The 26030-nt window shown below is 36.1% G+C and overlaps 6 protein-coding genes across 8 annotated transcripts; 3 read left to right on the top strand and 3 right to left on the bottom strand.

Moving 5' to 3' along the window:
- Positions 1 to 3296: 3296 nt before the first annotated feature.
- On the bottom strand, positions 3297 to 6431 carry LOC17892820. The gene is made up of 7 exons (XM_023786671.1): positions 5325 to 6431; positions 4587 to 4826; positions 4405 to 4494; positions 4167 to 4316; positions 3948 to 4072; positions 3736 to 3865; positions 3297 to 3645 (listed from the first exon to the last, which is right to left on the bottom strand). The coding sequence occupies exons 1-7, from the start codon at positions 5901 to 5903 to the stop codon at positions 3520 to 3522; spliced, it is 1440 nt and encodes a 479-aa protein (XP_023642439.1). The 5' UTR covers positions 5904 to 6431; the 3' UTR covers positions 3297 to 3519.
- A 1892-nt stretch (positions 6432 to 8323) lies between these two features.
- LOC111831431 lies at positions 8324 to 9193 on the top strand. The gene has a single exon (XM_023785535.1). It carries the CDS (start codon positions 8324 to 8326, stop codon positions 9191 to 9193), a length of 870 nt encoding a protein of 289 aa, XP_023641303.1.
- Positions 9194 to 10003: 810 nt separating this feature from the next.
- LOC17890736 (GDSL esterase/lipase At3g14820) lies at positions 10004 to 11442 on the bottom strand. The gene is made up of 5 exons (XM_023786912.1): positions 11277 to 11442; positions 11022 to 11152; positions 10690 to 10914; positions 10316 to 10568; positions 10004 to 10200 (listed from the first exon to the last, which is right to left on the bottom strand). Exons 1-5 carry the CDS (start codon positions 11404 to 11406, stop codon positions 10004 to 10006), a joined length of 936 nt encoding a protein of 311 aa, XP_023642680.1. The 5' UTR covers positions 11407 to 11442.
- A 3954-nt stretch (positions 11443 to 15396) lies between these two features.
- On the top strand, positions 15397 to 18946 carry LOC17892882 (mechanosensitive ion channel protein 5). Its single transcript, XM_023786314.1, has 5 exons — positions 15397 to 17422; positions 17513 to 17636; positions 17715 to 18008; positions 18094 to 18296; positions 18399 to 18946. The coding sequence occupies exons 1-5, from the start codon at positions 15702 to 15704 to the stop codon at positions 18700 to 18702; spliced, it is 2646 nt and encodes an 881-aa protein (XP_023642082.1). The 5' UTR covers positions 15397 to 15701; the 3' UTR covers positions 18703 to 18946.
- Positions 18947 to 19721: 775 nt separating this feature from the next.
- LOC17893067 (zinc finger BED domain-containing protein RICESLEEPER 1) lies at positions 19722 to 22748 on the top strand. 3 transcript variants are annotated; one of them, XM_006297080.2, is made up of 4 exons: positions 19722 to 19824; positions 20200 to 22198; positions 22307 to 22366; positions 22494 to 22748. In XM_006297080.2, the coding sequence occupies exons 2-3, from the start codon at positions 20236 to 20238 to the stop codon at positions 22345 to 22347; spliced, it is 2004 nt and encodes a 667-aa protein (XP_006297142.1). In that variant the 5' UTR covers positions 19722 to 19824; positions 20200 to 20235; the 3' UTR covers positions 22348 to 22366; positions 22494 to 22748. The 3 variants fall into 3 exon arrangements, with proteins under 3 accessions (XP_006297142.1, XP_006297141.1, XP_023642585.1); XM_006297079.2 differs by lacking the exon at positions 19722 to 19824 and adding an exon at positions 19848 to 19948 and having other exon boundaries at positions 22503 to 22748; XM_023786817.1 differs by lacking the exon at positions 19722 to 19824 and adding an exon at positions 19848 to 19948.
- A 97-nt stretch (positions 22749 to 22845) lies between these two features.
- LOC17892580 (trifunctional UDP-glucose 4,6-dehydratase/UDP-4-keto-6-deoxy-D-glucose 3,5-epimerase/UDP-4-keto-L-rhamnose-reductase RHM3) lies at positions 22846 to 25758 on the bottom strand. The gene is made up of 3 exons (XM_006297088.2): positions 25641 to 25758; positions 23557 to 25129; positions 22846 to 23467 (listed from the first exon to the last, which is right to left on the bottom strand). The coding sequence occupies exons 2-3, from the start codon at positions 25105 to 25107 to the stop codon at positions 23024 to 23026; spliced, it is 1995 nt and encodes a 664-aa protein (XP_006297150.1). The 5' UTR covers positions 25108 to 25129; positions 25641 to 25758; the 3' UTR covers positions 22846 to 23023.
- Between the last annotated feature and the right edge of the window lie 272 nt (positions 25759 to 26030).

Raw genomic sequence — 26030 nt, 5'->3', positions numbered from 1 at the left:
CCGCCGGAGATAGTAGATCGAGCGGTGTATCTTCCACGGAGGAGCTTCCACCAAGAGAAGCAACTACTATCGCAGAGAAAAGAGGGAGGAGCGCAGATCTGAAATCATGTCCTCCCACTCACCGCGTTTCAGAACAAAACACGACCCGATGACTGCTTCAAACTCCAACGAACGAAACAGCAAGAGAACTACAAGGACGAGAGCCCTCTCACAGCGCCGGACTGAGCCGGACACCGGAGAGGCGTGAGCAGCAGCGGATCTTTGGAGGAAGCTTTCGTGAAGGGTTTGAGAGAGAAAATTAAGTTGCGCGTGAGATACACGCGGTGTCTCCGTTCTAAAGTAGTTTTTTCCTTTTCATTATTGTTCTTATTTTGTTTATCTTTTCACTATATATCGTCTCTAGCAGACGTATAGGTTTGAAAATTTTATGATAAGATATAAACATGATGAGGTAATAGCCTCAACGAACTAAGATATAGAGTTATCGAGTTTTTTTTTTAAAACTTTTTAGATGACATATGAATGTTAACGTTGGGTTGTACATCCTCTTCAAAAAAATCCCCCCATAGATCTGATTATTCTCAGTATAATCACTAAATCCATTTTGATTAATAACTAATATCCATCTAATTCTTTTCGTCAGTTATTAAATATCTATATTGAGAATTTACTATGTTTTACATTAACTTATGTTTCAAAATTTAACGAAAATCATAAATTTGGTTTTAAAAATATATTTTCATATATTTATAACAATTTTGAAACTAATATTATCGTTTTGTATGTTATATAGTATTTTTCATTAACAGAAATCGAACTCTATATGTAATTAATACTATATATTTATTACTTTTTATTTAATAAAATAATTTTAAAACTAATATTTGATTCTGTTTAATCCCCGATTTTCTTAGTAAGTGCTAGGCCTACCACCAATATTCGACTGGTGCCTAGCGATTTTTAAAGATGGGTTGTACATAGTAGATAGGAAATTAATAATGTAGGGTTGTTTACTTGTTTGTAGATTTTTTTTACATTCAAACCAATATTCTTACCATGATATATATCAGTAAAAGAGAAAGAAAAAAAAAAAGTGTTCATCTTAGTTTCTAGTTTTGTTGTTTATCAAGAAAAAAGAGGTTATAGTTGAAGAGAAATCACAAGAAGACTCATAAAAATCTAAACACAATTATTATATATCAGTCAATGTGTTGTTGTTTGCGTCAACTGTTGTTCTGTATATCACATATTATTTTGGAACGTGCAAGGTTTTTTCTTTCCTAAAAGTATGGTATTTAAATCAAATTTTGGTTTCTTTCTCTTAAATTATGTTTGTTTTTTTGCTTTTCTGTCTATATCTTTTAGAATTTCCAAGAGAGGAAATTTCTAATCGTATTTCGTTATATTATAAATTACTAGTTGTGAACCATCCGTATTAATTAGTTCATTGAACCTTCTTCGATCAAAGAATAAAAGACAAGTCAAAGCCACTCTTATAGTCTTATAATACAAATTAATTAACCACTCATTATTTTAATAATGACGAAAAGTCGTCAAACAATTCTCAATCTTTATAGTCGGATGTCAAAAACAAAAAAAATTTCTCAATCTTTATAGTCTACTAGTCGGTTGCCTGCGGTACGCGCGAGAGTTTATTATGTTGTTTATGGGTAATTAGTTTGTATTTTATTTTCTATTTTTTTCACTATACCATACTTTAATTTTTTTAAACTTAAATTGTGTTTGTATAGAAAAACTATTGAGTTTTAGCTTTATTAGTTGTTGAGAAATTAAGTGTGTATAGTATAAGTCGAAGTGTGCGCGTAAATGTAAGTGCGGTTGAGAATCATTGAGAAACGTGTGCTATTAGGGTTTTTACCAAATATAGATATAGATATTAATATTTTGGGTCCTTTTATATGTTGGCATGAAATTTGAACATGATTTGTGGGTTTCGGGCGGACTGTTATATTTTTAATTGTTTACAGTATCTCTTTATATATTGTCATAATTTATTATTTTTTGTTTTACGTTTTCCTTTTTTGGATTTGTCGTACTTTATATCTCGTAATGATCATTTAAATACTATTATATTATTTTTTCTGATTTTATGTTTTATATATTTTTTTTGTTTTTTCATATGGAACAATTTTTAAATTTAACATATTAGTTAACATATTAGTATAATTTACTTTATATTTAGTTTATTTCATTTAATAATGTTTTTTATTTTAATTTTCAATTTTATGAACTATAGTTAATTTTTTATTTTGTTTATTTGTTTAACATATGTGTTGTATTGGAAAAAAATAGTTAAATTCATATTGGAAACTTTTAAAGAAATATTATTTTTATTTTTACCTTTTTATATGTTTATAAAAAATGAGAATTCATGTTTCCGTCCGACCTATCTCATTTATGTTAGAAAATCTTTTGAGACATAAATTAGATAGATTTATATTCTCAAAATTTCTTACTTTTTGCTCTATTCCCGTTAAATCCCATTATATTTAGGTTTACATTGTGTAAATATAATCATATATATATTTTAAACATTCACTAAAAACTATAATCTATTATTTATATATTTGTTAGTATAATCGATAATTAGTAAGCTTTTAACTTTTAATCAATTATCTTTTTTAGTTTTATAATGTATAATATAAAAAAGACCTTTCATATTCATTTTTGAAAAACTTATTTACATAGGTTTAAATATTAAAATTAAATGATAAAATGATATAATTAATTTTAAAAATTAAATAATAAAATGAGGTGGATGATGATGTGGCTTAAGGAGAAGAGAGAAAAAATTAACTTTATATATATAGATTCTTCAATAGAACCTTTTTTTAATTCAATTTTTTTTCGTTACTTTCTTACGTAACAATTTCTCGGTAAAGCATCGATCGAGTCGAGTCTACAAATTATTTCGTACTATTCTTATAATATTGTGTACGGACTTTTAAATCGTTCCATTGATAACCAAACGATTCAGAAAATGCATAGTAAGTTTTTAGTTTACTTTGGTCAAGACTTCGTCAAATTGGATTAATTATTGTAATAAACCAAAAAACAAAACACGGGTTCTAATTAGGTTTGGAATTAATGTCATGGACCAACTCTTTTAATATATATTTTTTTTTTGTATAAGCTTTTCAATAATTATTTGTAACGTTAGTCTTTTATGACCTACGATCCAACTGCAAGTGTCAGTGACCTACTGGCCACTAGACATATAAATTAGCGTAATTTAATACACTTGATCAAACAAAAAAACATGCAAGTGTGACATCTTCGATAGGTTGCACTTGCAGCAACCAAGCAAATGTGAGACTGTAATCTTTTTAACGTGGTGACAATATCTGCCAGACGTACAGAGACACTGACTTGTCACTTGTGAGTTAATTTGAGTAAAACTACCATCATATATACAAAAGTTACTCAAGGGAAAAGCAGTCTTTTCAAACATATATGTACACACGAACTGTCTTCTTTCTATGTTATTAGCAGAAAGATTCAGAACTCGAAAGCGTTATTAAGCTGGACTGAGAAAGAAGGCTGGCCAATACTTGAAAGTGGAGTATCAGCTCTAACAACTAATCCTGTGCGTCCAATGTTCCCATTCCATTTCGACCTACCAAACTGCAGTTTTACGATGGAGAAGTTATGTTCACGATACAGAGAAGAAACTATCAAGTTTGAGGGAACCATAAGATAAGAAGGTTTGCTTACAGATACTGAGGCAAATGCTGAAGGATATGCGTTGAGCACATAGCCACATATCAGATTCAAGTCATCCCTCAACGAGTGAATAACTTCTGCTTTAATCCCGGGATTGCTTCCACCAAACGTAGGACACACACTGCTCCGGTTTATGAATTATGTCAGTAAAACAAATTCTTTTATCAGTTGAGAAGGAAATGGGGTAAGAAAAATCTGTCTACCTGACTTGAACTGTTGGTTTCATCAGTAGTCCGGATCTACGCCAAGCCAAGGGTTGAGAAAGTTCAAACGCAAATGATTTTTCCGGCAAATGTACCATTGGTGTGATTCGGGTTCCGCATTTATTCTGTTCCACAAACAAAGAGATTTACAAAACCACATTAAAATTTCATGAGAACAAGCTCCACACGGATCATGACAGGTTTTTATCTATATCTAACCTTACAAGAGTAACTAAGTCTCATGTCGCCTGGATATTGGCCTTGTGCTTGAAGAAGACCGCCACAAAAAGGCACAAAACCACTTATTGTCAGTCCTTCGCCAGATACATATGTCAATTGCCCGTTTGGGAATTGCAAATCCATAAATGACTGTCCAAAGCACAAAGATGACAAGTTCAGGGAATCAGTTCCACAGAAGTAAGAACATAACAACATTTTAAGGGAAAGAGCGGCTTACGCAAGCTAAAGGATTGAGAGAGAGCATTGACATCATAAGCCACCTTCGATGCTTTGACCATAAAGCTGGGCAGAGTGAATGCATACCTTTCTGCACAAAAATTAACAGAACTACATGAGTTTCAGGATAGAATTCTAAAAGACAAAACAGTTATTGAAGTGGGAAATGTTTTTGAAGCATACCTTCCTATCATATCCATACCAGAGCAAGTGTTGTTTTGATAAGTGTAGCGGTAAAAGAAGGGTTGAATCACGTAGAAAGAGAAGTGGTCCAAGCTGGAGAAGAAAGAGAGACGAATTTCCATCGCTTGCAGTAGAACTCGAATGTGAAGCTTCTACCCTCCAGAGTTCTCCTCTGGCTGCCAATGAATGTTCCAGACCATTTGTCCTACTGTCATAACTTGATGACATATCAATTGTTCCCTGCATTCCCCGAGAAATATACAGTTACTAGATCAATAAGCAGAGAGAGTGCAAAACATTAGAAACAACTTTCACTCTTGCAGGAACTTCACTAAACATCGCCAAAAAGAAGGAGAAGATTCCTCAAAACTCACAAGCACAGTGTCAAAGCTTGCATCGTTTGCTACAAAACATCTCTAGTTCCCACTTCCCAGTAGGTTTATTATTAATTAACTTGCTTCAAAATATCACTAGTTTCTCCCGAATTCACAGTAACATTACCACCAGCCTAATTCTAGTCTCACCAGATCAGGATCAAACCAGCATCTACGTATATTTCTAAAAGATATGCATCGTCATTCTCTATAAGCTATCCTACATTGCAATTCAATCTAGAGAGATGCATGCAGTAATACCAAACTTGAAGGCAAAACATTTATTTATAGACTGCTATAAAATCACAAATTCAGGTGAAACACAGAAGAAGGAGAACCCTCAAAATCGGTAGAAAACAAGTACCTTTGATCTCCCATGCAATCCAGCCGTTCTTAGATAAGAATCAGCAACTTCCTCCTCAGACATAGTAACAGAAGTAGTATCATCTGTTTTAGAAAACCCTGAATCTCTTAACCGTTCTGCAGCCAATCCCAAATCACCTTTTGTGTTCACGTAAGCCATATGGCTCCTTGTACTATTATCATTTTCCACAGAGACAACAAGCTTGTTAGTATCGTCCTGCAGGAACGGTATCGGCAAAGGCAACCTCCTAAAGAATTGCTGAACCATCACGTTCAATCCAGCACCGAAATCAACACCAGCCTGACCAATCTTGTTCCCAATATCGAGAATTGCTGAGACACCGTTGATGGGTTGGTGGATACCAAACCTAGAATCCCTAATAATACTGAAATGTTGGCTTGGGAACTCGAGATCGAACAGTTTGGCCTTGTGAAGATGATGATGATTCGGAGGCCATGGAAACGAAGGTGGGCTGATCTGAATCAAACCCGTAAATCCCTGAGCAAGTCGATCAGCTAAGTCTTGCCCATGTCGTTGAACCTCTTCCCAAGCTTCAAAAGATTTCTCAACTGACATCATTTTCAATTTCCTTGCCAATTCAAATCCTCATGCGAATCAAACACAGAACAGAAAGCTCGGAAATTTCTGAGAGAAATCGAGTTCTGAAACCAGAAAACACACTTTAACCCAGGATCAAATTAGGGCTGAGGTCAAAATTAGGGCTTGACACTCTTCGGCAGCTCACAATACAGGGGAGACGACTCAGAAAGAAGACGAAAATATGTGAAATTTAGGGGGTTTGGTAAAGTAAGGAAAGCGTTACAGAGATGGCCATGGAATCACGGAATTGAAGCTGGAAAGAGAAGAGCTTTGAATGACGCGGAGTGGGTAGACTAGGCACCCAGATTCACCTTATACCAGTTATCGTCACTTTGAAATGAAAGCAATACCTTTTGGTCACTTGATGATAGGCCTCTTTCTTACGCCTAAACAAATGAACCAAGAAATTGTGAAACTTTTTTTTTTCTTTCTCTTTTGTTAACTTCTCCCTTACCTTAAATATCAAAATCTTTGTCCCATCTCAACCAAAGAGAGAACCTCTTCAACTCTCTCTACCCTTCCGTACTTTGACTTAGGACATTACTTATCCAGAAACCCTCTGAACCAGGTAGAAGGTGACGACGATAAATATCGAATCAGTTAGCTTCACCCTAACCGAAATATCCCTTACCGGGTCACTCAAATGGGCCTGTTTACTAAAAGGCCTGGGCCTTCTTTTTTTTTGGGGGGGGGGGGGGAGGCACATAGATCATAGATGAGCCCAGTTTCATGTCTTGAAAAAATGAGAGCTATCTTTTAGAAATTACGTATGGGGTTATTGCGAGAGAACAGGCAAACGCAACTAAGATAATAAACAGTAATATAGTAGCAAAGTACATTGATGATTCATACAGCTAAACGTTGACACTGTAAAGGTAAATATGTATGTTCATCGACAAACGATATTCGCATATAAACTATATGATAAATAAGTTGCCACCTGGTAGCGACAGATAAAAAAAAGTAGAATAAAGTATTTAAGTATTTAACGTTGTAATTAGATAAGTTACTTTAGGACCACAAAGAATATGCTGCATGGCACTAATTTAAACAACATCATTCTCTAATCTCTCTCTGTGGGGATTTTTATTTGGTGCTGTAGTTTACTCGCACCTTTTGATTTAGTAAAATTTGTTGATAACTTATATTAATACTAGAAAATATAATGATTATTTCTTGCTATTTAATAGGCCAGCTGGACGTTTCTTATAATTATTATTATTAATAAGAGAACACATATCTAGAGACAATATATAGAAGCATATTTGCGTTTAGCCAAAAAAAAATACTGCCAAATACCAAGCTACTGGCTAAGATTAATTCTTATTAAACCTCACCATTATATATTTGTGCATATCTTCAACTGCAACTAATAATTTCTATATGATATGAATTATATAACATTTACGTAAAGCATTGTAAACCCGTATCTTCTTATCGGATCGCATATTCATCCCCTGTGAGGGTCTTCTATCTTTGTTGTGACTTGTGGTAGAAATCGTCAAATGTCATTAGTTTTTTTTTTGTGTGAAAAATGTCATTAAATTATGAATGCATATATAGTTGGTTAGGGTTTTTGTACACCTATTCACCTTACGCGTTACCGCCACTATGATGTAGCAATACCTAAAGATTTCATATGCATTTGTATGACATAAAATCATATATCTTGGCTAGATATGTTCGTGTAAGAAAGAAGCATATACAATCGAGACTTAAGAACCAAATTAAGGTATTAAAGATCTCGTAAATATCGGTTTACTAGTCATAACAAAAAGTCACGAGACTCGAAAGTTTAGAAAGAGTTAGTGATAACAATTATTTCCCATCATCAAAATTGCAGCTATGGCGACCATACTAAACTATTATTCAGTTCGTAATATGAATCAAACTATATAATTTTGGTATGTTCTCTTGTTATCTTTTCGTAAAAATTATGCTAACCTTCACTCTAAAGATATATAAACGCATCTTCTTATATTTTACTTAAGAAATAAAAACTTATATGCATCTTTAAATATTTAGAAGGTTGATCTCTCTCATTGATTCTTCACGGGGCCTATTATATTCTTTTGTCAACGTCCTTATTACATTATTGACTACACAGTCTCCTGATACACTACATGGCCCCCATATCATATCTTTAAAAAAATGAGAATCTTTTGTTATGAATTATTGGTTGTGGGATAGAACTGTACAAGACAATTAAGATTATAAATCGTGGCAAAGTACATAGACAATAACTTATTTATATTCGCTATGTTATCCTTGAAGATATGTAAATGCTTCTTTAGCTAAAGTTGACACTGTAACTATGCCTGCTTATAGACAAATCCGCATTTATATATGTGAACTATAAAGTTGCCGAAGCTAGCACTGGTGACCAATGGACTTGGAAAATGCTTCTTAACCTAAGACCCTTGGGAGAGAGGTTCCTAAAATCTAAGATAGGCAATGGCCATAATGCTTTCTTTTGGTTTGACTGCTGGACCCCTTTTGGCCCCTTGATTAAGTTCTTAGGAAATACTGGTCCCAGATCTCTGCGCCTACCTTTGGATGCTAAAGTGAGTGATGCTTGTTCTGAAGTTGGATGGCTTTTGCCTTCGCCAAGATCTGACAATGCGCTTCTGCTGCACTCACACCTCACAACAATCCGGTTGCCTTCCCAGGCCTCTCACGCAGACTGTTTCTTTTGGGAAGTTAATGGGACTAAGTGCTCTGGCTTTTCCTCTTCTTCTACTTGGGATGCTCTAAGGCCTAGAGAGGAGACAAAGCGCTGGACAAAATCGGTCTGGTTCAAGGGAGCTGTCCCGAAGATGGCTTTCAACATGTGGGTTACTTGCTGGAACAGGCTCCCGACAAGACAGAGGCTCCACGCCTGGGGAGTTATTCCCACAGATGAGTGTTGTTTATGTTCAAAGGAGCCTGAGTCTAGGGATCATCTCCTCATTTCCTGCGACTTTGCGGCTGTTATCTGGTCTGCTGTTTTCCGCAGATTATCCCGCCAAAGTCGCCCTTTCCTCAGCTGGGCGGAGCTCCTCTCCTGGTCTAGACACGCCTCTTCTCAGGCACCTTCTATCCTTCGAAAGCTTGCCGTCCAGGTGTCGGTCTACCACATCTGGCGCCAACGTAACAATGTTCTGCATAACAACATCAGCATCCCGCCCATGACCATCTTTAAGTTTATCGACAGAGAGGTCCGCAACATTATTTCTGGAAGAAGACATAGAAAGAGGTGGCAGCCCTTGATGCTCCTGTGGCTTGGCTAAGTTTCTTTCTCTCTTTGGCTTCCCTTAAGTCCCATTACTGTAATCTTGTTTTTATCTTTTTTGCCAAGATTGCTTTACTTTTTAGGAACTTTTTGTAACCCTAAACTTTCATTTCTAATGATATTTACAAGTTAGCAAAAAAAAAACTATAAAGTTGCCGACATATGAAAGGGAGAATAAGGTTGTAAAGTTGTAAGTTGTAACGATTAATTAATTCGCAAAGTTATAATATATAATAATCATATAACTATTTTATAGTATAATCATATGTGCTGTCACTAATTTATCACCTCGACCAGGGGTTTCTCCATGGTAATTTGGATTTATTAGTGTTGTAACTACGTACTGCCACCTTGATTATTAATCCACACTTTCGGTGTACACCAATAGTTAAATTCTTTTGATAATCTTATAAATCCAAGCAAGATTATATGTAATGATTGGTTCACCATTCAGCTTTTATAATGTATATTTGGATTAAATAGTACATATATTTAATAATTTGTAACATTTACGTAAATCATGGTAATCAACTTTTAATTAGGGCAAACAGGACAAGCATCCCCCCTTAAATCAAAACACATTCGTGAGTGTTTTTTGGTTGTTTACGGCCAAATTTAAGTTTACATTATTATGACGCAAAGATACACAATAATTAGAATGTCGGTTAGAATAATAGCAAAAGAAACGTAACTATCGTAAATTAAATCACGTTAATGAGAAAAATCCTTCTTATTAATTGTAGGGAAAAAAAAATCAGTGAAAGTACAATCATCTAATTCAAGAAATATCACTGGAATAAAAACATATTCAAGTGTGTAGGTAATCCTGGTATTTATCTATCAACTTATCAGTGATAATTTGGTATGCCTTTTCACTAGGATGATAAGCGTCAAAGAAGACATGAGTCGATGGATCCGAACATGTAAACGGAGTAAACTTGTTGCACAACACCATTAACTCGATTGTTCCCGTACCACAACATCCTTTATCTGCTACTTCAAATCCTACAATAAAAAAAAAATCAAAAACATATATAAATTATGTTAATCAATATAATAATAACTTTAACGTACGTTAATGAAAGAAAAATATATCATCAGTTCATATGATCATCATTACCGTAAGTGTTAGGATTTTCTATGATGTCGAGAAGAGTTTCGTAAACGTCGATATATATTAGTCTGCTTGGCAACTCTTTACTTAGAGCATCCATACTAGAAGATAGCTTTGAATTGAAATGAAGTGCCATGTTATTCAAATCCTCGTAACATTTTCTTGTAAAACCCCCAAATAGTGTTCTTTGTGCGGGTACGCATCCAACCGGTACTCCGCTAAACACTCCGATGTTTTTAACTCCGAGCGCAGTTAAATCCTAAAACGTTAGAAGAATTAGAGATATATCATTTAACTTAGATTACTTTTGCGACTAAATGTTGTGGGTTTATACATAATTTTTTTATTAAAAAAAAAGTAAAAATAGAAAAGAAACTTACTTTGATGAAATCTGAAGCCAATACGACAAGATATTCAGCATATGAGTCACGGGAATATTCGACCGATCGAACCAAATAAGTCTCAGCGAGATCATTACTGCTAGCGACAACTAGAAACAAACTCTTCTCCAATATGAACTGAACTTTTTCTTCTCCAAAGTGTTGCTTAATTTTTGATAAATATTCTTGAAAGTACTTCAGTTGGTCTGACATTGACACTACAGACTGAAGATAATATATACATAGAAAAGCCGAGAGAAAATTAATTAAGAATCTTGTAACAGTGACAATTAAAAAAGTTATAACATATATATATGTAAAAATATTCGTACCAATAATGTAGATGTTAATGAGTCATAACCGGAACCTCCAGAAGCAAAGATTACACCTTTTAGAAGATCATCTGGCTTTAGATTGGAGCCTAAATATGGTGGTAGTGTCTTTGCTATCCCTAATTTTTCCGCTGCATTAATGTTTAATTTGGAAAAGAAAATACATTATATTATATTAATATTGTAGATATAAAAATTAAGGATACAAATAGACAAAAATGATATATAGATAGCTAGAGAATTTGATTGAGTTACCAATGATATCTGATGGAACTCTGCCGTCTGAAAATCTACCGGTAGGAATGGCACCAGGAAAATCTCGACCATAGGGAGGGAAATTGGATTTGAGAAGAGTGGGGATGTCATTGTTATTTCCTGTATCCATGATTGAATCTCCAAATACTATCAGTGCTGGTATTGTCATGTTATTCCCAGGAGCTTATACATACCAAACAAGAAAAAAGATTAGAACGTGGATGATAAAAGAACTCTTGTCCCTATTTTGTAATTAAAGTGTAAAACAAGTTTGATGTATGTATATACGTACCAGAACTGCTTGTGGTCGCTTCTACGACAATACACAGCAATAGTAAACCTATAAAACGCGGATCCATGCTTGCTATCGTCTACTTGAATATTATCTGACAAAACTATTATCACAGTTTGTTTTTGTTCAGAAGATGATGTTGAGAAAGGAGAGACATTCTTACATATATATATACACGCTTACATACTGTCTGGAAAATCTAGTTGATACACATAATCTAAAACATAAAGAATGGAAAATGTTAAAAACAAATAAACAGAAAAATCTGGCAACAGTTTTAATAGAAAAGAATAAAAATCACAAATACAGAATCTAAACAAAAAGGCCAAATTTTAAAAGAAAATCATAATGTACATTAAATAAAAAGAAAGTGATCTTACATATATATACATGAATATACTGTATAAAACTAATATATTGTAGTAATTATACACTGTATATACAGCTATGATTTCTTACTGTACATAGCACATAAAAAGTGCATGCACTGATCAACTAATTAAGGTCTTCAGGTATCAATCAGGGAAGCAGACGCACTTGGATGCGGAAGGGTTTTTTGCGGAAACTACACCACATATATCATGCATGTGTCACGAGTTGATTTTAATAGAGATATCTAATAGCCAAAATGCCAATTTAATATTATTAATTTTTAGTGTAAAGTGTAAACCAGTATATATATTTACAATTTTCTTAGCATTTTTTTATCAAGAGATAAATGTAATTAATCTTTAATTTGTGTGTGCCAAACAACTTTTTAAAAGAGATCTGTCTGTTATATATCTATAACAGAATCATTACAATATGAGTCTAACTCCTTCGTTACGTTATAGCTAGATGATTTCAAATGCATGTTTACCTTAGTATCCGCATGATCACAATTTAAAAAGTAATGAATGATACGAATTCTAAAAACGAATCCATGGTGAGTATCTTCAATGACGATTTTGAAATGTCAACTACTACGTCTTGTTAATTTTACGTTTACTTATGTGTATACATGTTTGAAAACTAGTTAGATCCGAGGGATCAAGGCACATTTGTCGAATAAGTATGATATCAAAACCGTTGAACGTCTTTAATAGTTAACAGATACTGTCTTTTAAAAAAAAAATGATAGTTAATTAACCATATACACCATTACATATATATTATGTTGATATACGTACGTATATATTCATAAAGAATTACGTTACAGACTTAATAGTTGATTTCTAATATATATGTGTGGCAGCGTGGGTGAGCGACGCGGTCGGTGGTGCCAAGCTCACACGATCACAAACCAGATGATGGCCCATAGACAAAAAAAACATTAGATGCATGATGATTAGACCGAGATATTCGAAAACCCCAATGCAATGTGGTCCATCATATATAATTCTTGATCGTCGTATTGATCATCACAAAACAATAAAATTCAAATCATCCTTTTCATATTATTTTCTCACTCTTACCACATTAAAACCTACCTTTTCTTTGTCATAAGTTCATCCACCAAGAATTTATTTAATTCATTTGTAATTTCATTACATGTCATGATTTGGTTGAGAAACAAAATAGAACCGTACACGGTTTACCCTCTGATTGTATTCTTTTTAGCCATCATTCAATTCATTGATTGATTTTGTTTGCTATCATTCAATGATGTTTAAGGTAGATTAACTGTACAAATTTGAGGAAATTAAGTCGAACAAATGTGAACTAAACCCAAATGAAAAGAGTCTGATATGAAAACGAGATATTATAGATACAACTCTGATTAGATTTTGATTTTTTTCTTTCTTTTTTTTTTATCTACAAAAGATTCATGTCATTAAAAAGAAAAAAAACCGACTTCAAATAAAACGAAAAAACTGATGTATACTATTAAATTTGTTTTTTCCCAAATGAAAAAAAAATAAATATGAACAGAGAAAGCCAAAGAAGAAATGAAGAATTCCAAAACTGTAGAATTGTATAAAATGAGATATGTATCCAAGTAGAGTAAGTGATAACAACAAGAGATATACTCAGCATTAACACGGAGTGTCCAATCCTGTCGAGAGAAGAGAACCACCATGCAATGCATATGCATGTCGATAATTAATTAATTGATCTCTCTCTAGTTTTAAGTTTTTTTAGTTGCGTATCTGGCTTGTGTGCCGTTTTCATCCTTCACGAGTCGCTTTCCTGTCGTTTTCTTACGTAACCTTTGTATTTATTCGCCAGGTCGACCAACGCCGTCCAACCACGTGTACCTTTCTTATCACTCCAACTGGCTTTCTGCTGATTTATTTTCCGCCGCTTATATTTAGCCACGTAAGCCAGTTTGGCACTAGTGAGTATATTTTATTTTATTTTTGGTATGATTGTTTTTGGACCATTTTTTGCATGTGTTTAAAATTATTTGTTTACTTCCTCGCTTCCGCCTTCCCTTATAGTTGAAGGTAAAAAAGCTTTATTTGCAGTTGCAGCCATGGTTAAAAAAAAAAAAAAAAAAAAGATAAATCTCGATGATGAAAACATAGCAAAAGCGATGGTAAAATTCGTGTATGATTTATACAAAATAGCATATATATATACGTATAGCAAAGTTTTTTTAATTTCTTTCGAAAAATCAAGGATTATGGAAACACAGTATTGTTCCATACAACTTATAAAAAGTTAAACCATTCTTATTTAACTGCTAATCGCATTAGATAACTGACATGCTTTATATATATGCATTACTGTCTACTGACACACCAATATAGCAATCGATCGTTTTATTAAAAACAAAAATGAAAAGTTTACAAAAAAAGCAGGGACATGCACCACTCGTAAGTCTTAACCATGAAGCAATATTTTTAGATATTTTGTTTTTACAAATAAAACCGTTAAATTTTAGCTATATCTAATGCATATTCTAAAAATAAACGTAGGAACAAGACGATTTGAGTTTTTAGATGCGTTTTTGTGCTTCCAAACGCCAAACTTTGTGTATAGTTTGACTTATTATACCCAAAACCATTGAGAACATGACACGAGTCTTCGTACTAGGATTATTATAAAGAGTTAGTGGTGCTGATTTTTATTGGGATTTGCAAAAGAAAATCATATATCAATCATGATTTTTTTTTGTAATGATTCCAAACCAAAAAAAAAAAAAAATTGGTTTTCAATTAGTCAGCATAATACTATTGTCTCAGTGCTATGTGACATGAACCCGAATATATTAGTTTAGGTCAAATTCGTAAAACTTACTAAATAAAGTAGGTCTATATCGAATTAATGTAATATATAGAGTAATTAAAAGAATAATAACATGTCTCAAGTGTGTTATATCTTTTTCTTTCTTTTTCTTGCTTCTATTGGCCACAACACGAAAGTTTAGAACATGTAAAACTAGTCTACCTTTAAAAGGAATATAGTATCTCTTCTCCATTTTTTTTTCTTTTATAATTTAGTCAGTGAAGCTACTAAAAGTAGGAACATGGAATTGCATGAATTTTATTTTTTACGTACTACCTGTTGTAGTATGTATACGTTTTGTTACACGATCTATCTTTGGTTTTACCCGAAAGAAATATGCAAAGCTAGAATCTGGAGTTGCATAGTCGAAAACCTTTGTTATCATTATTTGAACAAAATTACATTATTATGGCCTTCCTTTTCATCCGTACACTATTGTTACTTTTTTTAGGGACATATATAGTAGAAAAAAAAATAGACATTATCCTGTAATTGTTTTTGTTGCTTTTAGCAATTAGCACAAAGTTCAACTCACCACCAAATCACATCACATCCTCAAATATATATATACCATATGGATCATCCACATAGTTTTGCATTACCAAAACCTTTCCTCAACAAAACTTAATTTTACACGTTGATACATGAGAACAAGCTTTGTTCGGCTTTCTCATTATCACCAAATACACCTGCTATTTTGTTTTCATAACATTTATTATTTTTATTTTTTGCACTCATTTACTACACTTGGTTACCTCTCACCCTCATCTTCTTCTTCGATCGTATCGTACACTGTCACTCGTCTCTTATGAACTTTCCAAAAAAAACAAAAATAAAAATAAAATAAACATCTCTCCGTTTCTACCGGTAATAATTGCGTTAGAAAATCTAGGCTTTTTGCCTTTGTGAGATTCTAACGAATCATGGCGGCCGTCGATTCAACTGATCGGCGGGACTTCATCGTGAACATCAACGGCCAAGAGAGTGGAGCCGTCGGTGGTGCTACAGGGTCAAGCAGCAATGCTGAGGGAGGTTCTATTTGGAAAGAATCTAGTTATGATTTCTGGGATGGTGAAAAGGGTAAGAATGATAAGAAAGGAGACGACGACGACGACGAAGACGGCGGCAGTTTCCATTTCAGGCAGCGGAGGCATAAGTCTGTTGAGTTATCTGACCCGCCGTCGAAGCTGATTAGGCAGTTCCTCCACAAGCAGAGAGCTTCAGGAGACGAGATCTCTCTTGATGTTGAGCTTAACATGGCTGAGCTACAGAGCAACACGCCGCCACGTGCTGCAACTACAAGCAACACGCCGCGACATGGCTTATCAACGATTTCTGAATCTTCTTCTCCGTTCACGACCAAAGTTAAAGCCGACGCTGTGAGACGGAGGCAGAACAGAATATCCCTTGGTGGAAGTAGCGACGAAGAAGGACGAAACAGAGACGAAGCAGAGGTTGTGAAGTGTAGTTCGAATAAACCGATGCTGAGTAGGAACAAGACTAAATCAAGACTGCAGGATCCTCCTACGCCGAAACATCCGGCGATTGACAAAACAGAGATGAAGTCCGGTCGGAGATCCGGGATTTTTAAATCTGGGTTTCTTGGGAAAAGCCCTAAAGCCGGTACTCCAGGTCGCGGTGGGATCATGGACGAAGAAGAAGAGGAAGATCCGTTTCTAGACGAGGACTTGCCGGAGGAGTACAAAAGGGATAAACTTAGCATATGGCTTTTGCTTGAATGGATAAGTCTAGTTCTCATAATCACCAGTCTGGTATGTAGCTTAACCGTACATAGCTTGCAACGCAAGACATGGTGGAAGCTAGATTTGTGGAAATGGGAAGTGACGGTTCTGGTCTTGATATGTGGGAGATTAGTGTCGAGTTGGATAGTGAGAATCATTGTCTTCTTGGTCGAGAAAAACTTCCTTTGGAGGAAAAGGGTTTTGTATTTCGTCTACGGTGTGAGAAAATCTGTTCAAAACTGCTTGTGGTTAGGGCTAGTGTTGCTCGCTTGGCATTTCTTGTTCGATAAGAAAGTGGAAAGAGAGACTCGGAGCACGGCGCTTCGGTACGTGACGAGAGTGTTGGTATGTTTGCTTGTAGCTGTTATCATTTGGTTGGTTAAAACAATTCTGGTTAAGGTTCTTGCTTCGTCGTTCCACATGAGCACTTACTTTGATCGGATCCAGGAGTCGTTGTTCACTCAATACGTGATTGAGACTCTCTCGGGTCCTCCTTTGATGGAGATTCAGCGAATGGAGGAAGAGGAGCTAAAAGTAACAGAAGATGTTAAAATCTTAGAGAAATTAGCTGGAGCTAAGTTGCCTCCAGCTCTAAAGGAGACTGTTAAAAGTTTTATGAAAGTCGGGAGAGGACCTGGGCTGACTCGGCTTGGTTCCAAGAAAGGAGAAGATAGCGAAGGGATAAGGATTGATCATTTGCAAAGAATGAACACAAAGAATGTATCTGCTTGGAACATGAAGAGATTGATGAACATTATACGAAAAGGCGCTCTTTCTACTTTGGATCAAAAGATTCAGGACACAACTCAGGAGGAGGAAGACGCTACTCAAATAAGAAGCGAGTACGAAGCTAAGTGTGCAGCTAGAAAGATTTTCCACAATGTCACCGAGCCTGGTTCAAGGTATATATAAAGCTATAATTTTCTCAAAGTTCTTGATTAATATGATTTCAGCTATAACTAATTGAGAGGATCTTTTAATTTGGTTTTTAGGTACATATATTTGGAAGACTTCTTGCGTTTTCTATGTGAAGAGGAGTCTGAAAGAGCTATGGCTCTCTTCGAAGGAGTTTCAGAGAGCCATAAGATCAGCAAGTCTTGCCTCAAGAATTGGGTGGTAAGTTTCAACTTCGATATATGTCAAGAATGTTTTTTCATGAAGACAGAGTTATCTAATCTCGTGGTTTCTTCACAGGTTAAGGCGTTTAGAGAACGGAGGGCTCTGGCTTTGACCTTAAACGATACAAAAACTGCAGTGAATAGGCTTCACCGTATAATCAACGTGTTGATTGGCATTATAATCATAATCATCTGGCTTCTTATACTAGGAATCGCCACAACCAGATTCTTGCTAGTCTTAAGCTCTCAGCTTCTTCTAGTAGCTTTTGTATTCGGAAACTCATGCAAAACCATCTTCGAAGCTATCATTTTCCTTTTCGTTATGCACCCATTCGATGTCGGTGACCGCTGCGAAATCGACGGTGTTCAGGTTTGTTCCCTAATATAATATAAAATTGATTTGCTTATAATGATATCGTGACTTTGTTCTAACATATTAATTGTTTATGTATCAGTTGGTCGTGGAGGAGATGAACATATTGACGACTGTTTTCTTGCGATATGATAATCAGAAGATCATATACCCGAATAGTGTTCTCGGCACAAAGCCAATAGCTAACTATTACCGAAGTCCTGATATGGGAGACGCGGTCGAGTTCTGTATCCATATAGCAACTCCTCCTGAAAAGATAGCTGCTATTAAACAAAGAATACTCAGGTTAGTTAAACCCTAAACCGTCCTAAATAATATACTTAAACCCAAGTTTCTAGAATGTAAAGGTTTCTTAACATTAATATTCGTATGTTTAATTTCATGCAGTTATGTAGACAACAAGAAGGACTATTGGTATCCAGCACCTATGATTGTATTCCTAAGTATGGATAACTTGAATAGTGTGAAAATCGCGGTGTGGTTGACACATAGAATGAATCATCAAGACATGGGAGAGAGGTATATAAGAAGAGGCCTATTACTAGAGGAAGTGGGAAAAGCTTGTAGAGAGCTTGATATCGAGTATCGTTTATACCCTCTTAACATTAATGTTCGAAGTCTCCCTCCTACGGCTAGTCCAATGACTTCAGATCGCATTCCTCCTTCGTGGATGCAACAACGCGGTCCTTGAATTGAAAAGATGCTAGAGAATGAGAGAAATGATAACTTTTTCTTATTGAGTTATGCGAAAGAAGCTAGATTATGAATTATTTTGTGTATATAATATGTATGTGTGGTTTTGTAAAAGTTATTTGTTGAAGTAGTAGTTTGTGATGGTTTAAGTAGTTATTGTTGTAGCTAAGTTTTTGGCCTTGAGACATTTTTTGATATTCTTCTACTAAATCAATGAAATGAAGGCGCAATTGTAAAAAAAATTAGAACTTTATGGAATGATTCAATTTATGGAGGAGGAAAAGATTGATAAAAATACATCAAATCCGCCTAAACAAGAACATTTTGTTTCTAAAACGTACTAAACGTGGTGCATTATCAGGTTCATACTTTACCCTCGCTGCTCTTCAGAGACATCGATAGGGAAATCAAGAACTCCATTATGGCAAGGAGAATCAAGAAGAGTTTCAGAACCCTAATGGCTAGGTGGCTCATAAAGGATTGATCCTTAAGAGTTTGTTATTGTGGTTTTTTTTATCAGAAGTTGTATTGCTTTCCTGTTTTCCACTTTTTTTGCCAGGAAACCAATGTTGTAATGGTTGTCAAACCAAACTTTTCATATCTATGATATTTGCATTTCAGCAAAAAAAAATAAAACGTACTAAACACCATGTAATTCATTTTTGTTTTTGCAAATTCTTTCTTTACCTAAGCATACATTCCCATAATGTGATTTGATAATAATTATCACTTATTAATCACACAATTTTTTAAATTAAACATTAATCCAGACGACTTTAATTTTGAATTATACTTTGATTAACAAATAAAAATTAGAATATCGGATTAATTGAGATCGGATCGGGAACAAGATCTATCCAACCACGCCAAGGGCCGCGTTACTTGTCAAATATTAACGAACCAGGGATCTAATTCGGATCCTGAATCGGATCCGGTTTTTCTTGTTTTGGGTTAACCCACCCGGAACACCTAAATCCGGGTCTTTAAAACCCAAATCGTCCATCGGATCTGATAATACTTCGATCCAGCTTCTTCCACCCGTAACCCTTAAAAGAGCTCCTCGGATCCTCCGATTCTAGTCTCCACAGATTCTGACGGCCTTTTTTTTTTATAAACAAAGGTGCCTCAATTTCAAACCTTTTGCTTTTGCTCTGTTCGTCCCTCACTTTCTTGGCTAATTTCTTCGTATCAAAAACTCTGCCTTGTTTGCAAATTTCACAAAAGGGTTCTGTTTTGTTTTCAGTGTATGAAAGTTTTTAGCTTTGATTGATTTCATTCAATTCAATTTATGTATGTTGTGATATTGTTGAAAAATGTGGCGTATCCAGGTTTTATATGATATGATCTCTGCTGCAATGTTGAATCTTTTTTTTGTTTTGATCAAAGCTATATAACTGTGTAATGCTATTGTTGATGAGTGCTTTTAAGATGATCTTTGTAACACTCAGTGTCATTGTAAAGTCTTAAATTTTATGTTGTTTTAATCAATGAATAGGGGATTTTGGTGGAGCAGCGGTACGAGTTTTGTGTGATGGATGAATCAAATGAGATCATCTTGCAGAAATCAAAGAGGTTGACATCTGTTGTTTGGAATTACTTTGAGAGGGTGAGAAAGGCTGATGTGTGCTATGCTGTTTGCATTCAGTGTAATAAGAAACTCAGTGGTTCCAGCAACAGCGGGACAACTCATCTTCGGAACCATCTTATGCGGTGTCTCAAAAGAACCAATCATGACATGTCTCAGTTGCTGACACCTAAAAGAAGGAAGAAAGAGAATCCAGTTACTGTTGCTACTATCAGTTTTGATGAGGGTCAACCGAAAGACGAGTATCTCAGACCTAAGTTCGATCAGGAACAACGTAGGGACGAGGTGGTTCTAAGCCGAGGAAGTGGAGGAAGGTTCAGTCAAGAAAGGAGTCAGGTTGATCTTGCACGTATGATTATTATGCATGGTTATCCGTTAGCCATGGTTGATCATGTTGGGTTCAAAGTGTTTGCTAGGAATCTTCAGCCGTTGTTTGAAGCTGTGCCAAATAGCACAATTGAGGATTCATGTATGGAGATTTACATGAGGGAGAAGCAGAGGGTGCAGCACACTCTGAATAATTTGTACGGCAAGATCAATCTTTCAGTGGAGATGTGGTCTTCACGGGATAATGCTAACTATGTGTGTTTGGCCTCTCATTATATTGATGAGGAATGGAGGCTACACAGGAATGTTCTAAACTTTATCACCTTGGATCCTTCTCATACTGAAGACATGCTCTCCGAAGTAATCATCAGATGTTTGATTGAATGGAGGCTTGAGAGCAAGCTTTTCGCTGTAACGTTTGACAGTTTTTCTGTTAATGAAGAGATTGTCCTGCGAATTAAAGACCACATGTCTCAGAGCAGCCAGATCTTAATCAACGGGCAGTTGTTTGAGTTGAAATCTGCCGCTCATCTTCTAAATTCTCTTGTCCAAGATTGCTTGGAGGCTATGAGAGATGTGATCCAAAAGATTCGAGGAAGTGTGAGATATGTCAAGAGCTCACAATCAGCACAAGTAAGGTTCAATGAAATTGCTCAACTCGCTGGAATCAACTCCCACAAGATCTTGGTTCTTGATTCTCTTGTTAACTCAAACTCTACTTACGTGATGCTTGAAACCGTACTGGAGTACAAGGGTGCGTTTTGCCATCTACGTGATCACGATCACGGGTTTGATTCATCTCTAACCGATGAGGAGTGGGAATGGACAAGATACGTTACCGGTTATCTTAAACTTGTATTCGATATTGCCTCTGACTTTTCAGGAAACAAATGCCCGACAGCAAATGTATACTTTCCTGAGATGTGTGATATCCATATCCAGTTGATCGAGTGGTGCAAGAACCAGGACAATTTCTTGAGTTCTCTTGCAGCAAGTATGAAGGCTAAATTCGATGAGTATTGGAACAAATGTAGCCTTGTTTTAGCAATCGCTGCGATATTGGATCCGCGATATAAGATGAAGTTGGTAGAGTATTACTACTCTAAGATCTATGGCAGTACCGCTCTGGATCGTATCAAGGAAGTGTCGAATGGTGTCAAGGAGCTTCTTGATGCATATTCCATGTGCTCAGCCATTGTCGGTGAAGACTCTTCTTTCTCTGGCTCGGGATTAGGTAGAGCTATGGACACTAGAGACAGATTGAAAGGATTTGATAAGTTTCTCCATGAGACTTCTCAGAACCAGAACACAACATCGGATTTGGACAAGTACTTGTCTGAACCGAACTTCCCCCGTAGTGGCGAGTTCAATATTCTGAATTACTGGAAGGTCCACACACCGAGATACCCTATCCTCTCTATGATGGCACGTGACATTTTGGGGACACCGATATCAATCATTGCGCCTGATTCAACATTTAACTCTGGGACACCGATGATCGCTGATAGCCAGAGCTCCTTAAACCCTGATATTAGACAGGCTTTGTTCTGTGCACATGATTGGTTGTCTACAGAAACAGAAGGTACAATACCAAACTCTATTTAAGTCTTCTTCTCCTTTATAAGAACTCAAAAGCCAGTCAGTCTTCAACTCCTACTGACTCTGCTTTTAAATCTTATAACGAGCCAAGAAATGCTACCATTATCTAGACAATACCCTCAGACTCTATGAAGAGAGAACAAAATTCAAGGTACTGAGCTCTTTCTGTTCCTCTCTTCCACCGTTTTTTTCATCATTTTTACATCTTTATTAAGAATGAGAAGTCTTTTATTTATCTCGCAATACACATGAACATTATTGCTTTTCAATTGTGGTAGGATGAACAGATTATGTAATGTCACACAATAGTTCTCAAAGGTGGTGAAGAGAAAGCAAAATGCTGTATGGTTGTGTGGCAAAGATGGGGACATAAAGTACAGAGGTTTAATATATTTTGCATTTGAGTTTGCAGTTTCTATTTATGCGTTAGGAAGATTAACAACATATGAGAGATATTGTTCTTGTAACAAATAGAATCCTCAAGTTTTAAAAGCAAAGGGAAATAAGTTAAATCAGTCATTTTTGTTTCTTTATTCTCTGTCTGCAACCCTTTTCCTTGTCTTGACATGGAAACAAACATTTCATTATAACAGCACTAGGAAATGAGGAATCAAGAATGACAGTAAAGTAAACTCAAATTAATTGATCTGTGTAAAAATATTAATGTAAACAAAGATGTGTTGTGAATGTGAGAAGAGCTACATGTAAGTCGTAAAATGCAAAAGAGTAAATGAATCGTATGATAAATCAAATCAAATTAAAGTAGAAACATTATATAGTGAACACAGAGAGAGGAAGTGTGTGTGTTTCACGTCCGCTTGTTGGGTTCGAAGACGTATTTGATCAAAGAATCTTTGATGGAAAGCATCTCTGGAAACTCTTTGCTGAGCTTGGCACCATCCATCTCGTTGTTGCTCCGTGGTGCAACGATGACCTTAGCCTGTTCTTCCAAGGTGAAGTTGGACCATTTGAAATCCGGCTCGATGTAACTCTTGTACATCTCTAGAATCTCATTGTGGCTCACCACTCCTGGATTGGTGAAGTTCCATATCCCCCTTAGGTTCCTCTTCGCCATTTCGATTGAGATTGGTAAAAGTTCGTCTAGTATGGTCATGCTGTTTGGGATGTTCACCACTTTGTTATAACGTGAGATCTTTGTGATGAAGTTACGCGGGTTATTTAAATCAGAGGAGATTGGCATCCGCACTCTCAAGGTGCACACGTTGTCAAATTCTCTTAGGAGCTCTTCGACCTGCCAAAAATGGAAACAAGAGAATTTTTATGGAAAGTGTTTTGAGAGATTGAGGATCAGATGGGTTTGGTTATGTGATAGTATCTTACCATTGCTTTTGTTTTTGAGTAGAAAGAACCGGTGAAGTTCGGTTTGTCTTCTTCTTTAAAACCAATCCCTGAACCTTCTGGATGTGCAGCGTCATACTCGAATATGCAACCAGTGGCAAAATTCATCATCAGCAGATTATTCTCTCTGCAAACATCTGCTAGAGTCAAAGTTCCAGCAACATTGACTCGGATGGTCTCAGTTTTGTGAGATTCACACCAGTCAACATTGGGTCTACCAGTTAAACCAGCAGCGTTGAAGACATGACTTGGTTTGATGCTGCGAATATCCGCCATTAGAGATGCTCTGTCTTCTAGTCTTCCTTTTCCATACTCGTATGGAATCCCTTGCTTCTCACATAGTTTTCCCAGAAGACCACCGAGCCAACCAGTCTTCCCATAGATGAGGAACTTTAAGGATGTTTTGTCTCCAGAACCACCAGCCTTGGTTGGAGTAACCACCGTGAATGTCTGATTACCATCAGATTCCTTGTGCTCATCGGAGCCATCAGAGTGTCGGTCACCGGGCATCATCAGCATCCGTGGATGAGGAAGCAGAGCTCCAGAAACGTCGCCCCACCACTCAGGGTTCTCAGTGTACCATTCCATTGTCTTCCTCAGTCCTTCTTCCCAAGTGGTTCGTTCACACCATCCCAATTTCTTCAGCTTCTGGTCATCAAGGAAGTACCTCTGGTCATTGAATGGCCGGTTCTCCACAAACTGAATGGTGGAGTCAGGGTCTATTCCAAAGAGTTTGCTGATGTCATTGGCCACGTCAATCACTCTCCTTTCTCTCGTTGTCCCGATATTGTAGACATGGTTAACTTCACCTTTGTGAAGAACAACCTCAAATGCCTCAGCAACATCTTCGCAGTAGAGGTAACTCCTAACGTTGGATCCATCTCCATGGATTGGGAGAGGCTTCCCATTCATGGCCAACAGGATGAACTTAGGAATCAACTTTTCCGGGAACTGGTTAGGACCATAAACATTGTTCCCACGAGTTGTTATAACTGGTAACCCGTACGATCTACCATATGCCATCACAAGCATCTCAGCTCCAGCCTTAGTTGCAGAGTATGGGTTGGTAGGGAGCAACTGAGAAGCTTCGTGATTTCCCACAGAAGCATCCTCGTCAGTCTCTCCATAGACCTCATCAGTACTCACATGGATGAACCTCCTGATTTGGCCAGTGACTTTGCAAGCTTCTAGAAGAACGTGAGTACCATAAATATTGTTCTTGGTGAACTCAAAGCTATTACCGAAAGAGTTGTCGACATGAGTTTGAGCAGCAAAGTGCATGATGGTGTCGATTTCTTCAGTGATGAGAAGGTAGTTGACGAGGTCAGCACTGGCAATGTCTCCTTTGACAAACTTGAAGTTGGGAGATGATTTAGAAGGATTGAGGTTTTTGAGGTTGGAGCAGTAATCAAGCTTGTCAAGCACAACAATTTTGTAGTCAGGGTAACTACGAACTAGTCTGTTGGCAACATGGGATGCTATGAATCCAGCAGCCCCAGTGATGAGGATGTTCTTAGGCTTATAAGTAGCCATGTGAATGTGAAAATTTAATTATCTGCAACATCAAAAACAATGAAATTGCATAAAAAAGAAAGAACTCCCATCTTGCCACGATCATTCCAAGAACAAAAGTTACATAAGACCCGAGCAAAATTCCAAATGTAATTTAATCAAACAGATAGACTGCAATTAAGCAGAACCATTCAGATCTATCCCTTTTTAGAAAAACACCACTATTCACCACCGTGATTCAGTTCATTAAGCAACTACAACCATGCCATTATCACGAAAAGCTAGAGCTGTTACCGAAATTTAAAAATGATCAGATCTAGATCCAGAACTTCTATATCAAATGTATAGCAATCAAATAAAGCTAAAATCTCCCAAGATTGAGCAGCAGATCCAAATGAAAACGATGAGAAAGCATCATAAATCATAAACCGAAGAGAGGAAAATAAAAAAACTTGAGAACATCGCATCAAACGCAGCAAGAGCACGTACATTCAAAAACTAAGCTCAGAGATCATCAAAACAGAAATAGGAAAGCAAAAGAAGAGTTCACGTACCACAGGGATCGATTCAGATCAGGATGAATCTAAAGCTTTGAAGAATCTCCGGAGATGAGTAGAGAGAGAGGGAGAAAAAATCGTGGAGACGGAGAGAGAGATCAATGGGGGAAAGAAGAAGATATATATATAAATATATAAATAAAGGAGTGAAGAAGGAAAGGAAAGGAAGAAAGAGAGGGAAGAGAAGAACCAAATAGAAGAGGAGACAGTTACGGAGAACCAGGGGCGACTTTTAAATGACTAATTTGCCATTTATTACGCTTCTCTCTCTCTCTTTAATTTTTGTTTCTTTCCTTTTTTATTTCACCTGATATTTATTGCTACTACTATCATTTATAGATTGATTAACCGGTAATATAGCGTTACGTAGAAATTTCTATTTGTCCG

Source organism: Capsella rubella, unplaced genomic scaffold (genome assembly GCF_000375325.1).
Source record: "Capsella rubella cultivar Monte Gargano unplaced genomic scaffold, Caprub1_0 scaffold_3, whole genome shotgun sequence".
NCBI lineage: Eukaryota > Viridiplantae > Streptophyta > Magnoliopsida > Brassicales > Brassicaceae > Capsella > Capsella rubella.
Note: the sequence above shows the minus strand (reverse complement) of the source record. Positions and strands in the feature narration are given on the sequence as shown.

Excerpts from the sequence above, each read along its gene's own strand:
- LOC17892882 (XM_023786314.1), top strand. The coding sequence starts at position 15,702 with ATGGCGGCCGTCGATTCAACTGATCGGCGGGACTTCATCGTGAACATC. Across the intron at positions 17,423-17,512 it reads GTCACCGAGCCTGGTTCAAG|GTACATATATTTGGAAGACT; the intron begins GTATATATAAAG and ends TTTGGTTTTTAG. Across the intron at positions 18,297-18,398 it reads ATTAAACAAAGAATACTCAG|TTATGTAGACAACAAGAAGG; the intron begins GTTAGTTAAACC and ends AATTTCATGCAG.
- LOC17890736 (XM_023786912.1), bottom strand. The coding sequence starts at position 11,406 with ATGGATACAGGAAATAACAATGACATCCCCACTCTTCTCAAATCCAAT. Across the intron at positions 10,915-11,021 it reads CATTAACATCTACATTATTG|TCTGTAGTGTCAATGTCAGA; the intron begins GTACGAATATTT and ends TATTATCTTCAG. Across the intron at positions 10,569-10,689 it reads TGGCTTCAGATTTCATCAAA|GATTTAACTGCGCTCGGAGT; the intron begins GTAAGTTTCTTT and ends CTAACGTTTTAG.
- LOC17892580 (XM_006297088.2), bottom strand. The coding sequence starts at position 25,107 with ATGGCTACTTATAAGCCTAAGAACATCCTCATCACTGGGGCTGCTGGA. Across the intron at positions 23,468-23,556 it reads ACTCAAAAACAAAAGCAATG|GTCGAAGAGCTCCTAAGAGA; the intron begins GTAAGATACTAT and ends CATTTTTGGCAG.
- LOC17892820 (XM_023786671.1), bottom strand. The coding sequence starts at position 5,903 with ATGATGTCAGTTGAGAAATCTTTTGAAGCTTGGGAAGAGGTTCAACGA. Across the intron at positions 4,827-5,324 it reads GATTGCATGGGAGATCAAAG|GGAACAATTGATATGTCATC; the intron begins GTACTTGTTTTC and ends CGGGGAATGCAG. Across the intron at positions 3,866-3,947 it reads AAACCAACAGTTCAAGTCAG|TGTGTGTCCTACGTTTGGTG; the intron begins GTAGACAGATTT and ends AAACCGGAGCAG.
- LOC111831431 (XM_023785535.1), top strand. The coding sequence starts at position 8,324 with ATGCTTCTTAACCTAAGACCCTTGGGAGAGAGGTTCCTAAAATCTAAG.
- LOC17893067 (XM_006297080.2), top strand. The coding sequence starts at position 20,236 with ATGGATGAATCAAATGAGATCATCTTGCAGAAATCAAAGAGGTTGACA. Across the intron at positions 22,199-22,306 it reads GTTGTCTACAGAAACAGAAG|AAATGCTACCATTATCTAGA; the intron begins GTACAATACCAA and ends TAACGAGCCAAG.